General features: G+C 41.9%; 1 protein-coding gene across 1 annotated transcript in view; it reads left to right on the top strand.

Annotated features, from left to right (window-relative positions):
• Positions 1-16,346, top strand: part of LOC124595529 (exosome complex component RRP4) — a 115,517-nt gene that overhangs the window by 29,772 nt on the left and 69,399 nt on the right. The window contains exons 2-3 of the mRNA XM_047134300.1: positions 10,243-10,480; positions 10,578-10,712. Of these exons, the coding sequence (XP_046990256.1) occupies positions 10,243-10,480; positions 10,578-10,712 (373 nt within the window). The remainder of the gene's footprint in view (positions 1-10,242; positions 10,481-10,577; positions 10,713-16,346) is intronic.

The raw sequence follows: 16,346 nt of genomic DNA, 5'->3' as shown, positions 1-16,346 counted from the left end.
TATGGCAGACAGGCAACTTCCTCAACTCATGGAGTGAGGCAATTCTGATCCCTGTCCTCAAACCAGGAAAGGGGTGCTCATGTCCCAGTAGTTATCAGAGTATCCGCTTAACGGGCTGTGTAGGAAAGATTCTGGAGCAAATAGTTAGCTGTCGTCTGGTCTGGTTGTTAAAGAATCAGGCAAATCCTTAGCTGCTCTCAGTGTGGATTCTGAAGATTTTGGTCCACTGTCAACAATCCGACCCTCCTAGAGGCGGCTATTCAGCAGGCTTACCTCTGTAAGAAACGCTGTATTGGCATATTCTTCGATATAAGTAAGGCACAAGATACTACTTGGAGACACTATGTTCTCACACAACTGCATCAGTGGGGCTTTCGTGGCCACCTTCCTATCTTCATACAGTCTTCTGTCTCAGCAGCTTTTTAGAACTCAAGTTGGTGACATGCTGTCTGATTGGTTTGAGCAGGAGAATGGTGTTCCTCAGAGCAGTGTTTTAAGTGTTATCCTCTTTGCCATAGCCATCAACAGTATCACAAGTATGGTAAGGAGTCCTGTACAGTGCTCCTTATTTGTAGACGATTTTGCTGTTTTCTGTTCCTCCTCCAGTGTTGCAACGGTGAGCCGTCAGTTGCAGTTTACAGTGCAGAGGTTAGAGGAGTGGGTTGCAAAGGCAGGTTTTCAGTTTTCTGCAGATAAGTGTGCGTTTTCATTTTAATCGTTGTCGTCAACTTTTTAATTTGCCTGCCTTGAATATGGGGGACACCATCTTACATTTTTAAGACACATTGTGGTTTCTGGGCCTCATTTTTGGCACCCAATTGTCGTGACTACCACACCTGCAAGACCTGAAAGCCAGAACCCTGAAGGCTCTGAACATCATCAAGTGCCGTAGCCACAGGTCTTGGGGAGCTGACAGGGCGCATCTCCTTCAGTTGTATCGGGCTTTTGTGTGTTCGTGGCTGGACTATGGTTGCACGGTGTATGGGTCAGTGAGGCCGTATTACTTGCGTATCGTTGATGCTGTCCTTCATGAAGTGATTCGACTGGCCATAGGTGCTTATTGGACCAGTCCCATACCTAGCATCGGTGCTGAGGTTGGGGGGAACCGCCACTTACCATCCGGCGCCAGTTCCTCATGGCCAGTCCCATACCTAGCATCTGTACTGAGGCGGGGGGAACTGCCACTTATGATCTGTCGCCAGCTCCTCATGGCGTGTCGGGGGTGTAATTTCCTTGCAGTTCCAACTTCACCTGCACACCATACTGTTCCTCGACAACCTCTGGAACACCCTTTTTCCAACCGTCCACAAGCCACAATGCCATTTGGGATCCTCGTGCAGCGTGTACTTTAGCCACTCGGTGCGGAGCCAGTATGACCCCAAATCCAGGGTTTTAACGGCCTGCTGCCCTGGTTACTGGAGAGGCCTAGAGTGATTTTAGGTTATTTGCAGTACAGGAGAGATAGCACTCGTGCTTCCATTTTTAATGTGATATTCTCTGGTATTTTATGTGAGTACCACAACAATGTAGCTGTTTATACGGATGGGTCTAAGCATGGGGACTCCATTGGTTGCTCTGTCATTTTCCCGGATTGTATCCTCAAGGGTAGACTGCCTCCAGAATTTGGCGTCTTCAACGCAGAAATTTTATGCTATCTTGCGAGTGTTAGATTTCTCGTCTGCCGAGATTCTCTGAACGTCTTTTACTCTCTCCAACGTTTGTACCCAGCAGATACAGTAACCCAGAATATCGAGGATGACCTCCAACAACCGCAAAGACTTAAGAAGGAGGTGTCTTTCTGCTAGATATCTGGGCACATTGGAACTGCAGGGAATGAAAGGGCGGATCGAGCAGCCAAGGAGGCGTGTCTTGATCCTCTGGTAATTTGGTGTGCTATCCGCCCTACATGCTATCTCCTTAACTGTTGATGTACAGAGTCATGTGTTGATGGGAAGGTGAGTGGCTGGCAGTGACCGATAACAAGCTCCGTGTCATCAAGCCGACAACTCGGCCGTGGAGTACTTCCTTCCAGCCACATTGGCAGGACAAGGTCCGTCTTACTCATCTTCGCGTAGGCCACAGCCCTATGACACGTGGATTCTTACTCCAGTGAGAGGGCCCTCCAATGTGTGGTGCTTGTGGGGTGCAGATCGCAGTGCACCACATTTTATTGGACTGCATTTTATTTGCCGACCAGCGGACTGTGGCAGATTTGCCTTCGGATCTGCTGTCTAGTTTGTGTAATGATCAAACGAATGTGGTTAGGGTTTTAAACTTTTGAGAATTGTCCAACGTTTTTAACGATATTTTAGGGAGATGTCCTTAATGTGGCTTAAGGGTGGCTGGCTCACCCTAGATTTTTGTAGGCGGTCAGCCAGTCACATTTCCCTGTGCTTTTTTTTTATTTCTTCTTTGTTTTGTTTTCTCTGTGTTTTAATTTCTTGATTAGCTCTCTTCCCTCATAATTGGTTTTAGTGCATGAGATATGTGGTCATTTTGAGTTAATGTGTGTACAACACTTTTAGTTCATCTCCACATTCGTTCATTTTTGTAAGTGTAAGGGCACTGTTGACCTCACCGTTGGGCGAGACAAGTGCCCATTTCAGACAAGTGCAGAGGGTGGGAATACTAATCATTAGAAGCTCCAACATTAGGTGAGTAAAGGAGCTCCTCAGGGACATAGTAGTATGCATGACAGGAAAGAATGCCAGTGTGGCTATCTATGTATGTTTGCTGGAGGGCGGGGGGGGGGGGGGGGGGGGGGGGCGGGGCACGTCTGTGATGCGGAAGAGGCTCTGCTGGTGGCTATCGAGTGTGCTGTATGCAGCCTGCATCAAATAGTGGCACAAGCCAAATGATGCGCGCTATTGGGGTTCTGAGTCCATCCTTGATTTGCTTTTGGCAGATGGCTATCATTGAAGGCAACTGGTATCACAAATGGCCTGGAGGCTTAGCTGACTATTACCCACATTGTACCCCTGGTCTGGAGCAGAGTGGAAGTTCTAAACCAGAGGCTCAGATGACTCTGTGATAGTATCACATACAAATTTCTTGATCGCCGCTGTTGTGTGGACAATTGTATGGCAACCTTTAAGAGATCAGGCATGCACTATATGCAGGAAGTGGCTACTGGGGAAGTGGAGCAGGTTTGGCATGCACATGCCCCCCCCCCCTCCCCTCCCCCCCCCCCCCCTCCCCGCCCCTTTCCAGGTTATAGAACCCTGAAAGAGACGAACTACCTGCTAAAATCAAAGTTATATCAGCCATAATGTTCTCAGAGAGTGCTCATCCTTGCAGATTGGATAAAGAAAAGGTTAATAAACTGCAGAAGCCTCCAAGGAAAGATCTCGGAATTAGTATTGCTTATTGACGGTTGTAATGCCCAGATAGTATTAGGAACAGGAAACTGGTTGAGTATACATAGAGCCGTGTCATCAAAACTGGTGCCAGAGATAGGCATTATTGTGAATGTCTTGTCAGAAAATTACTTCAAGCAGATAATTAGAGGACCAACTCGTGAAGGGAACATCTTATACCTCCTAGAAACAAACTTGAGCTTAACCATCTTGTGATGTTGCAGTTCTTCTTGTTATGTCCGTGCTTGCTACGAAATAGGAAGAGGAATTCTGCCTAATGCAAGACAACTTTTTTCTGTTTAGTTTCACACAGACATGTTTCAGCACATTTTGTGCTATCTTTAGTGGGTAATTTTTTTTCTGTTTTCTAATCTGTAAAATTGTTGTTACATATTAAAATTCAGAAAAACTTTTGGTACATAATATTTACAGTTGTGAATGAATAATTGTTGTAAAATATTATACATCATTTGTTAGTTCACAGTTGAGATATTTATTAATGACCTGATGCACTATGTGTTGTTTATAACATTATGTCAAAGTTCTATTTATAGCTAATTGGCAAAAAGAGTGGATGTTTGCATTAGTTTACATACCTTACATGATACCATTGGACATTTATTTTGGTAGCTATTCTGCTACACAATCTACAATTTCTCATCTGCAAAACAGCAAAATGTAATTTTTATTTTTCTGTTTATTATGCATTTGCAAATGGAAATGAATATATATCACGTTTTTCGAGTGTAACTTAGGGTTTTGATATTTTGTAGTGCTTTCTCATATGTTGTTGGTGAAGTGAATAGGCAGATTTCATGACCTGTGTTTGCTTGACACTGCACTTTCTCTGATTTTTCAAAACATAGGCAGAGATTTTGCCACCATTACATGTTGTTGTGGCTGTGTAGTGTTCATTTGTTTCATAGCTCGTTTGGCTGGGTGAGTTTGAAGTGTATTTGGCATCTGTGGTGTTTGGTTTGTTTGTTTGTGTGTGTGTGTGTGTGTGTGTGTGTGTGTGTGTGTGTGTGTGTGTGTGTGTTTTCTGGGCAGTACTTTCTTTCCTTGGGCTATTAATTTTTGGATGTGATAGTTTTCTTCTGTAGTTGCAGGGCTTATTTCAATAGTGGTCCATTTTTGTTCATTTTGAGATACAGAGTCCTGAAGTTAAATGAGCACTGAAAAATCTGCAGTTGAGATACCAGAAATATTCAAGCATGTCTTGCTAGACATGAACCTTTCTTTCTGTATGTGTGGATCATTACTTTCAGAAGCATTATAGCAAAAGAGTGGAGGTAATGGACTTGTACCACTATTGAAATAAGCCCTTCAGTTAATTTTTGGTATAAGCTGCTACTAGTTTGTTGGGTGGTTATTGTGTGCTCTCAGGTGGTCTGCAAATGTTGAGTGTGAGCTATTGCTTTTCAGTGTCTGAGGTATTCTGTGTACCTGGTTCTGAAATTCCTGCATGTTTGACCCACATATACAGACTGACAGCAGTTGCAAGTAAGTTGGTATATACCAAACTGGATGTATTTGTCAGTGTTGGTGGTATTTCTTCCAAGTCTGTTTTGTATTGTGTTCTTGTTTCTGTATGCTATGTTGAATCCTTGTTTCTTTAGTATATTACCCACCCTGTGTGTGACTTTGTTGGTATAAGTCATTATGTGTCATTTGTTGCTTACTGTCTACTGATTTGTTGTGTGTGTGTGTGTGTGTGTGTGTGTGTGTGTGTTTCATGGCTACATGTTGTTTGTTTTTGTATTTTGTGGTTTATTTTGTCTACTCTCCTTGCATCATATCCATTCTCCTGTGCAATTTGCTTTATTGTGTTCAGTTCTTGCGTTTAATTGTGTTTGTTCATGGATATTGTGTCCAGTCTGTGTAGTAAATATCTGAAGCTGGCTTCTTTTTGAGTTATGTGGTGATAGGATTGGTTATGAATAATGGTGTTGGTGATTGTGGGTTTTCTGTAGATTGTGAATTCATGTTTGTTGTTTCTTTTGTGTGTGGTGAGATCTGAGAAATTAAGTTTTTCATCTGTTTGTGTTTCAGTGGTGAACTGTATTTGTGGGTGGATGGAGTTTATGCAGTCATGAAGTTCTTTTATGCGAGATGTGGTTCATCTGTTAAGCAAATTGTGACATCTACTTATCTTTACCAATATATTATTTTGTACTGTTTTGGTATTACTATTTTTTCAAAGATTTGTTTTTCTGTCTGATTGAGGAAAATGTCAGTTAGTAGGCCACTGATTGGGGATCCCATTGGTCGTCCATCTTATTGAGAGTAAAATCTGTTGTTGAATATGAAGTAGTTTTGCTCTGTGAAGAGCCTGAGCTTATCAAATCAGTTAATATAGAGGAAGGTGTCAGTGATCAAAAGGCTGTGATAGCAACTATGACAATAGCTTTTTACACGGAATGTTAAGGAAGGTAGGAAAATTTTTGCTTAACAAGGGTGACAGGATATGCATTGCAAAGTATTTGAGTAGTCAGCATCAAATATTCAGTGCTCAGGGTGAAGACATGGTGCACAAATCAAAATCGAAAAAATTCAAAAGCATTGTTTAGTATACTGTTGACAAGTAAGTTTCAAACAAGGTCCTAAGGGGTGCAAAAGATCCACTGTGCATTAATAGCCATGTTAGAAAAATCCTACTTAATCAGAGCTCTGCCACAGATTCAGAAGTCAAAATCTAGCAGACAAACAAGCTGACAAGGTGAAAATGAGTGTAAGGAGATACATGAGAGAAGCAGTAGGTGACGTTGAGAGTAAAATTTTGTCAACCAATCTGAGGAAAAACCCTAGGAGACTTTCGTCTTATGTAAAATCAGTACTCGGTTAGAAATCTATTCATTCACTCATTGATTATACTGGCACCAAAACAGAAGATAACAGAGAGAAAGCTGAAATACTGAATTTGATCTTTCGAAATTTTTTATTTTTTCAATTAGGGAGATTGTAACATGGTCCCTCCTTTCAGTCATTGTACAGATGCTGAAATGACAGATATTGAGATAACAGAAAACAACTACAGTTGCTTAGTAGTGGAAAGGCATTAGGACCAGATGAAACACATATGAGGCTACAAGATTATGCGAAAGAACTTGCTCCCTTTCTAGCAGTAGTACATTGTAGATTCTTGGAGCAATGTAAGGTACCTCGCGCCTGGAAAAAAGTGCAGGTAATTCCTATTTTTAAGAAGGGTTGTAAGACACATACACATAATTATAGGCCTGTAACATTGACATAAATCTGTTGCAGAAGTATGAAGCACGTTTTATGCTCAAGCATTACAATATTCTGAATCTACATCTACATCCATACTCCGCAAGCCACCTGACGGTGCATGGCAGATGGTACTTTGAGTACCTCTATCGGGTCTCCCTTCTATTCCAGTCTTGTATTGTTCGTGGAAAGAAAGATTGTCGGTATGCCTCTGTGTGGGCTCTAATCTCTCTGATTTTATCCTCATGGTTTCTTCGCGAGATATATGTAGGAGGGAGCAATATACTGCTTGACTCCTTGGTGAAGGTATGTTCTCGAAATTTCATCAAAAGCCCGTACCAAGCTAATGAGCGTCTCTCCTGCAAAGTCTTCCACTGGAGTTTATCTATCATCTCCATAACGCTTTCGCGATTACTAAATGATCCTGTAACGAAGCGCGCTGCTCTCTGTTGGATCTTCTCTATCTCTTCTATCAGCCCTATGTGGTACGGATCGCACACTGGTGAGCAATATTCAAGCAGTGGGCGAACAAGTGTACTGTAACCTACTTCCTTTGTTTTCATACTGCATTTCCTTAGGATTCTTCCAATGAATCTCAGTCTGGCATCCGCTTTAGCAACAATCAACTTTATATGATAATTCCATTTTAAATCACTCCTAATGCCTACTCCCAGATAATTTATGGAATTAACTGCTTCCAGTTGCTGACCTGCTGTATTGTAGCTAAATGAAAAAGGATCTTTCTTTCTATGTATTCGCAGCACATTACACTTATCTACATTGAGATTCAGTTGCCATTCCCTGCACCATGCGTCAATTTGTTGCAGATCCTCCTGCATTTCAGTACAATTTTCCATTGTTACAACCTCTCGATATACCACAGCATCGTCTGCAAAAAGGCTCAGTGAACTTCCGATGTTATCCACAAGGTCATTTATGTATATTGTGAATAGCAACGGTCCTACGACACTCCACTGCGGCACACCTGAAATCACTCTTACTTCGGAAGTCTGTTCATTAAACGACTGTGGGGAACTGTATCGAATGCCTTGCGGAAGTCAAGAAACATGGCATCTACATGGGAACCCGTGTTTATGGCCCTCTGAGTCTCATGGATGAATAGCGCGAGCTGGGCTTCACACGACCGTCTTTTTCGAAACCCATGCTGATTCATACAGAGTAGATTTTTAGTCTCCAGAAAAGTCATTATACTCGAACATAATACGTGTTCCAAAATTCTACAACTGATTGACGTTAGAGATATAGGTCTATAGTTGTGCACATCTGTTCAATGTCCCTTCTTGAAAATGGGGATGACTTGTGCCCTTTTCCAATCCTTTGGAACGCTACGCTCTTCTAGAGACCTACGGTACACCGCTGCAAGAAGGGGGGAAGTTCCTTTGCGTACTCTGTGTAAAATCGAACTGGTATCCCATCAGGTCCAGCGGCCTTTCCTCTTTTGAGCAATTTTAATTGTTTCTCTATTCCTCTGTCATCTATTGGAGAATGAAAATCTCTTGTATAAAAATGAATATGGATTTAACAAACAGAGCTGTAATGAAACTTATCTTACTCTGTTCCTCCATTAGATCCATAGAGCTGTAGACAACAGCACTCAAGTTGATGCCATGGTCCTTGACTTCAGGAAGACAGCTGACACCTTCACACAGTGCCGTTTAGTGAAAAATATACAAGATTACCGAGTATTGAACCAGATTTGTGACTTGACTCATGACATCCTAGCTGACAGAATAGAAAGTAGCAAAGCCAGAACGGAGTATCAATTTGTGAAATGACCTACAGATGGTTGATGAATGGTGCAGGCTCTGGCAGTGGATACTGAATGTAAAGCAATGTAACATACTGTTTATATATATATATATATATCAGAAAAGGAATCCACTTCTGCACAGCTACACTATTCATGTCAAATTGCTGGAAACAGTATCCATCATAAACTATCCAAAGCAACTTGAAGCGGAATGACCACAAAAAACAAATAATGGGAAAAGCAGATGCCAGACAGAGTCCTGAGGGAATGTAACTCATCCATGAAATAAGTGTCTCACAAGACACTTGTTTGATTCTTGAATATTGTTCATAAATCTGGGATCCTTATCAGTTCAGACTGATAGGGGAGGGAGGGGGGGAGAGAGAGAGAGAGAGAGAGAGAGGGAGAGAGAGAGAGAGAGAGAGAGAGAGAGATCCAACAAAGAGCAGTGCATTTCAGCATGGGATAATTTAGTCAGTGCAAGGATGTTACAGAGATGCTCAACAAACACCAGTGGCAGGTGTTACGAGAGAGGCATTGTGCATCATGAAGAGGTTAACTAACAAAATTTCAAGAGAGTACATTCCGGAAAGGGTGGGACAATATGTTACTTCCTCCCACATACATCTCATGAAACGATCATGACAAGAAAATTCAAGAAATGGGAGTTGATATGGAGGCTTAGCGACGGTCATCCTTTCCACGCACCATTTGCAAGTGGAAAGGGGGATCAGTTGGTGATACCAGAAGTACCCTCCGCCACACACCATTAGATGACTTGTGGAGTATGGTGTAGATGTAAAACAGTGCTACCACATTTGAGTTATCTCTAGTGTACAATAATTTTTTAAATAAGTTATTTAATGATGTAAAAGGCTAGTGTTAAATAAGATGTTGAACCCAGGAAGAGAATAAGGAGTTAATATTATACAGTGCATAGCTTTAGGAGTAATGTTTCCCAAAAAACTGAGTCTGTGTTATCTAAGTAATCCCTCACTGTGTAGTATGTATTGCTTAACAGGTCTTTTAACTGCCTTTTTAAGTAAATTTGTTTTGTGCCACTATGGTCTTTTATTGAAGTATCTATGAGTGAATATAGTGTGGGCTGTGTGAACTGCTTTGGTGACAAGAAATTGTTGATTATGTTTCATTTATAACACTTTTCTCATATTTTATTTTTACAGTGATTACCTGGGGTCAGCCTTAACAAATAGTGTTTGTCACATGTGTCATGCAACATCCAGGGTCAACAAAAATGTTGATTTGCTTCCCATAAAGTTATATAAGCTCATTCGATTCAGTGCTCCCAAATTAAAGTAGTGTGACAAACAATTTGACAATACATATTAACATGGACAGCCAAACATGAAGAATAACCAGCATCCCAGCAGAGGCCAAGTCTAACAAGGGAGTCACAGGCAATGAATGTTATCTGATCATCTGGGGTTTGTTGTTGTTACTTATTGCATTTATCTAGTTGAGAATAAGCCCCTTAACTACAGTACTGATACATTCCTGTCCAAGGTAATTTTCAAGAAGTATTCAGAGAATGGTCTGGTGCCTATGCCCTCATGCTCCATTATGTATGCTTGCCCGCATTGTACTATCTGCTACCACTCTGCAGCAGTGTTATTCAGTCTCTGATGGAGTACTGGCTATTCTCCCTGTTTTGCTTTCCTTGTTGATACGTTCATGAAATAAAATATCATGCTGGACTAATATGGAACCATTGTATATTTTTTGCACGTGCAGAGGGTGAGGGGGGAGGGGGCAACAGCATTTCCTTTGTCAAATAACAGGTACCTGTTGTTAGCCCCCTTTTGTCTGTGTAGGGTAAATAACATGGACAATGGACTCACATCCAGAAATATTGTTACATATTTTCAGAGGCCATGGAACATATGCAGAAGATGACAATCTTAAGGCATCTGTTGCTGGTGTTGAGGAACGCATAATTAAGCTTGTGAGTGTAAGACCACTTAAGAGCCGTTACGTTGGTGAAATAGGTGACGTGGTGGTTGGAAGAGTAACTGAGGTCCAACAGAAGAGATGGAAGGTTGATACTAATGCCAGACTTGATTCTATATTACTGCTCTCTTCCGTGAATCTGCCTGGCGGTGAACTCGTAAGACAGTAATCTTAATTTTTAGTGTAGAAACTGCTGTCTTTAAATTTACATGTTTCACTGTAGTACCACAAAAATATTTCATGTTTCATTCTAGAGGAGACGTTCAGCTGAAGATGAACAGAAAATGAGGAAGTACTTACAGGAAGGTGATCTTATAAGTGCAGAAGTACTGCAGGTTTATTCAGATGGATCACTGTCTTTGTATACAAGAAGTCTTAAGTATGGAAAGGTGAGGCCACATATGTCAGCATACTAAATCAGTTTCACCAAGTTGTTAAGTGTTTTATGTCCTTAAGGGCATATCAGGAAGTGGTTGAGAAATCTGCATCTTGTGCATTCTAACATAATCTCCACATAGTGAACAGAGCTTTAAAATTGAATTGTAAATGTGCATGCTTGTTCTCTCTCTCTCTCTCTCACTCACTCACTCACTCACTCACACACACACACACACACACACACACACACACACACAGAGCCTTCATTCAACACACATTCAAAGTGTGAGTATGCAATGAATATTTCAGAATTCTACCATCCATTCACGTGGCTGCATTTCTCAAGTGTCTGTCAATTCATTTTTGTTACAGTTGTAATCACACCTTCCACTGCAATATGTACCTGTTGATCTGTTTTATTCCTGTCTCTCTTAATAATTGCCAACATCCATCTCTCTGTTTCTCACTGACTCCGTTTCTGAATGGGTTCATTTAGTAAGCCAGTCAGTCAGGCCATAGCCCTTGGCTGATATAAAATCTACAGAGTGGCAAGTTAAATGTTGATCTTTTTCTGTGTTTTCCTCATAGTATATTTATTAAATTTCATACGTGTTTTTCTGTTTAAGAGGTTCAGTGTTGCTTTTTTGTAAGGGTGAATTCATTCAGTCTGTAGAGCAATAGTTGCCCACTGAACAGGCAGCTGCATAGCTCATTAATGCATCAGTGTTCATTGGTGACACATCAGGAAGGTAGCAAGTTGCATATCTATGATTCTGTCTGCTTTTATAGTTTACTTTTTCAGTTTGTCTTGCTAGGATGGTTAGGATGTGTGCATGTTGTGTGCGGGATCAGGAGGAGCTCGTCACAGTTCGCGTACAGCTGAATGCACTTTTGGCTACAGTCAATCACGTTCAAGTTGCTGCCTCAGGGTGTTATGGGGGAAGAGATTCTGGCATGTCACATGGGACAACTCAGGTATTGTTTCTTTTGCTCATGGGCTCTGCTTTCAAGACACCTCGTAGTGTATCAGATGCAGTGGATCCTCTCTCACAGCAGAGTGAGTGGCAGATTTTAACACTTTTCAGTCACTCGAGGCGGAGGGCCACTGTGTAGGCTGGCCGTCTGGCCTCACTCATTCACCCTGAGAGTGGGCAGGTGGCTGCTCCTTCAGCATGGTCCGAGCAGGCACAGAGGAGGGGGGGGGGGGGGATTTACTAGTTACAGGAGCTCCAACGTTAGGCACGTTATGGAGCCTCTTAGGCAGATAATGTTCTAGGCTGCAAAGAAAGCCATTGTGCACTCGGTATGTTAATCGAGGGACCTCATCCGAGATGTGTAGGTGGCCTTGCCTGTGGCTATCGAGCATACAGGGTGCAGTCATCTACAACTTGTGGTTTGTGTCAGCACCGACAATGCCCGTCACATGGATTCTGAGGCCATCCTCAGTTCACACAGGTGGCTGGTGGAAGTGGTGAAGACCATTGCTCTTGCACATGGGGTCAAGCAGAGCTCGCAGTTTGTAGCATTGTTCCATGAGTTGATTGTGGTCCTTTGCTTTGGAGCCGAGAGGAGGGTCTCAACCAAAGGCTTTGTCGACGGTCTTGGCTGCAGATTTCTAGACCTGCGTTATCATAAAGGGATTTTTAGGGTTCCCCTTGATAAGTCAGGGGTGCACAAAGGAAGCAGCTACTTGGATAGCAGAGTACTTCTGGAGTGCACGTGAGGGTTTTCTAGGCTAGATGGTAGTTTGAAGCGCTCTGATGAACAGTTTGAGGTGCTCTGATGAACAGTTCCCTCTCTGAGGTATTTAGCAAGCCGTGGAACATATATCAGAAAGATGGATTATAGGTGATAGAAGGGAGTGTGTTCATCGCAATTGACAAAAATACTACCTCTATTTGAAGTCGAAGTTGAGTGTGACAATGAAGTTATCTGGTTGCGTGTAACAGGTGTAGATGAAACTAGCTTGATTGTTGGATACTTCTACCGGCCACTCAACTCTGCTGTGACAGTTCTTGACTCGTTCAAAGAAAGTCTACAGTCAACAGTGCGGAATCACGCAGATCATGCAATACTAGTTGAAGGCAACTTTAACCTACTGAGTACAGAGTGGGAAGTCTATGGATTCACTGCAGGGAGTACAGTCAGACAACCATGCGAGATACTTATGAACATGTTCTCTGAAAACTGTGTAAGTCGGCAGCCTCCAAGCAATGAAAATATCTTAAATCCTGTAGCTCCACGTAGGCCGGACCTTATCAACAATGTCAGTATAGAAATGGGGATTAATGATCATGATGTCATTATAGCGACTATGGCTACGAAAATTAATGAATAAGTCAAGAAGACTGGGAGAGTGTTTCTGCTAGACAGAGCACACAAGCAGTTGTTGGCATCTCACTTAGGCTGTGAATTGACGCCATATCCAAGATGGTCATAGAGGAATTATGGGCAATCGGCAAAGTCTAAGCAGATTGTAATCATGGTCTGGAGAGTTATGTGCCTAGTAACTGGATCAAGGATGGAAAATACCCACCATGGTTTAATAACAAAATTTGGAAGATGCCGAGGAAGCAGAGCCTGTTGCACTCTCGGTTCAAAAGAGAATGCACAAACGATGAGAAGCAAAGATTAGTAGGGATTCATGCATCTGTGATAAGATAAGACCTGTGCGTGAAGCAAAAGATCTGACAGAGAACCCAAGAAAATTCCAAGTCCTATGTAAAATCACTCAACAGATCTATGGCTTCCATTCTGTCCTTTGTTGACAAGTCTTGTGTGGCAGTTGAAGATAGCAAAACATAAAATGAAGTTTTAAATTTCATGTTCAAGAAATTGTTCAAATAGGAGAACTGTACAAACGTACCATCATTTGACCATTGGATAGACTCCTGTATGAACACATGGTAACAGGCATCCCTTGCTTAGAGAAACACCTGAAAGAATTGAAAACAAATAAATCACCAAGTCTGGATGGAATCCTAATTCGATTCTACAAGGAATTCAGCAAGTTTCTTCTCCTGCCTACAGTCAGGTTATTATGCGTGAAATTGCAATATATTGAGAGTAGAGGAATAAGTTTTCATGTTAGAGTAAGAGTTCTTTCGATTTTCTTTGTATTTGAGAGACCTGATAGCTCGTCGCAGTGAGGAGGAGAGCGAGGGGGGAGTGGGGCGGGTGGGGGGAATGACAGTACTTCCTGTCCTCAGGTTCCTGTACATCGAGGGCGAGGATGGGAAGTAAGGCCAGTGGACACAGGCTGTAGTTTTTAACACATGGAAGTTATGGAACGAAGTAGGAGGCTGGTGGAGGTGTTTCTCGGGGTTTGATGGGGAGCCAAGAGCAAAGGGTGCTCGGGGTAGTTTCTGAGCAATGTGAAAAGTTTCCAAAATTGTATGAAAAATTATGGGCACAGATGCAGCAAGTAGTGAATGATGTGCCTTGTTCACTAAGTTGGTGGAAGAGGGGTTGGACAGGTAATTGTGGGGGGCATATGGAAGTTTGTAAAAATTAGGATAGAAATGTGGTGATGGAGGAGGAACCTCACAATTATCAGAGGGAGTCTCTTACAGTGTTACAGCCAGGATGATTCAAACTGGTACAAAAACAAGTCCGGTGCAGCTATTCATAGGCGGGACAAGATTTCCCAAGGGACATTGTGGAAACTAAACCTTATTTCCAGCAAGCACAGTTACAGTGGTTTATTCTGTGTTTAATAACTTGGTAGAGAGGATACAAAATGCAGACTAGCAATGACAAGAAAAGTGGTTCCGAAGAAGAGAAATTTGTTAATTTCGAGTATAGATTTAAGTGTCAGGAAGACTTTTCTAAAAGTATTTGTATGGAGTGTAGGCCTGTATGGATGTGAAACATGGATGATAAATAGTTTAGACAGGAAGATAATAGAAGCTTTTGAAATGTGGTGCTACAGAAGAATACTGAAGATTAGATGGGTAGATCACATAACTAATGAGGAGGTACTGAATAGAATCGGGGAGAAGAGGAATTTGTGGCACAACTTGTCTAGAAGAAGGGATCGGTTAGGCATGTCCTGTGGCATCAAGGGATCACTAATTTAGTGATGGAGGGAAGCACGGAGGGTAAAAATCGTAGAGGGAGACCAAGAGGTGAATACACTAAGCAGATTCAGAAGGATGTAGGTTGCAGTAATTACTTGGAGCTGAAGAAGCTTACACAGGATAGAGTAGCAAGGATAGCTGCATGAAACCAGTCTCTGGACTGAAGACCACAACAACAATAACTTGGTAGTGGTAGTGAGGTGCTACGAGCTCAGAAGGCTGATGGAAGCAAGGTGGATGGAGGTGAGAGGTTAAGGGAAGTAGCCAGTTGAATGTGACACTGCCACATTTTGCTGGCCTGACGAACCAGAAACTGATTCTAACCTTCATGAACAATACATTGAAACCTAGCCTGGTCCATTCCCAGAACCAGTTTATAGCTGTGCAAGAAGGGCAGATTTCAGCAGAGCAGTTGAGCATGCGTGTTAAGCAATTTAAGGATGAGCAACAACGAGTCACCAAGACCTGGAGCCTCATAATACCTAGTGCTGCAGCGGCTCTAACTCTGCTGTGCATGGTCTTCATCTATCTGCAGTGGAGGGCCACACATCAATCTGAGCCACTGGTAGTATAGATTCTGGTAAACTAGTTCACTAGAGTGTGAAAGTCAATGAATGTGGAATAATATAGTGTAAATGTTGTTGAGAAATGTATTTCCTGTAGTTTAAGAGGATATGAGGCCATGGAACGAGCCATGAAAGCTTGCAAAGAGAGTTGCCAAGGGCACGTGACTGGCAGGATGTAGAAGTTTCGAGGTACAATGTGATGTGTGTTCCAAAGGAGCTATTGGTCTGTTAAGTGGTGTAGAAGTAAGCAGCTTAGTGACATAAGAGGAAATCTAGCAAGTAAAGTTTGTAAGTTACATGCAGTCTCCGAACCTTGGGGGTTCAGCTGCTAGATACTCTTATAATGCAAACATTTGCTGTACATGTGGTATGCTATTTTAGACCAATCTTAAGTGAGACCCATGGGGCCAGGTCTTTCTGTGGAGGGCTTTGTTACTTGTGAATAGCATCTACACCACCACTTAATTATATAGTTCCTCTTTACTTGAATATTTCTTCTTCTTTCCAAGCTCTTCCAGAAAATCGCCATTTTACGCAGTGTATTGTACAAAACATCTTTCTGCCTTGGGAAACAAATCTTATGTAAACAAATCTTCTGTTTTATGAAAAGATGTTGTTTTTGTGTTGTTGTCTGTATTTTTTGAGTGATCTAGTAGATCATCATTTGTCAGATGACTGATGTGGCACATGTATTTTGTCATTCTTTTCTGATGTGAATTACTGTATATGAGACCGATGACCTCGCTGTTTGGTCTCTTCCCCCAAAAAACCAACCAACCTACTGTTGTTATGCTGCCTTTTGTATGTATTCCAGACCTTTGTTTAGGATTCTCAATACTACATAACAGTTCTTTGCATTGAGACTGTAGTAAAAAAGATTTAAAAAACAGTAGAAAATGACTGTCAAACTTTTATGTGCTAACACTCTCTCTACATTAATCTGGATTTTTGGTTCTATCAGACAGAACCCCCCCCCCCCCTTTTTTAATTGTTTTTTAAA

This window comes from Schistocerca americana, chromosome 1, assembly GCF_021461395.2.
Source record: "Schistocerca americana isolate TAMUIC-IGC-003095 chromosome 1, iqSchAmer2.1, whole genome shotgun sequence".
In the NCBI taxonomy this organism is placed as follows: Eukaryota; Metazoa; Arthropoda; class Insecta; order Orthoptera; family Acrididae; genus Schistocerca; species Schistocerca americana.
Note: the sequence above shows the minus strand (reverse complement) of the source record. Positions and strands in the feature narration are given on the sequence as shown.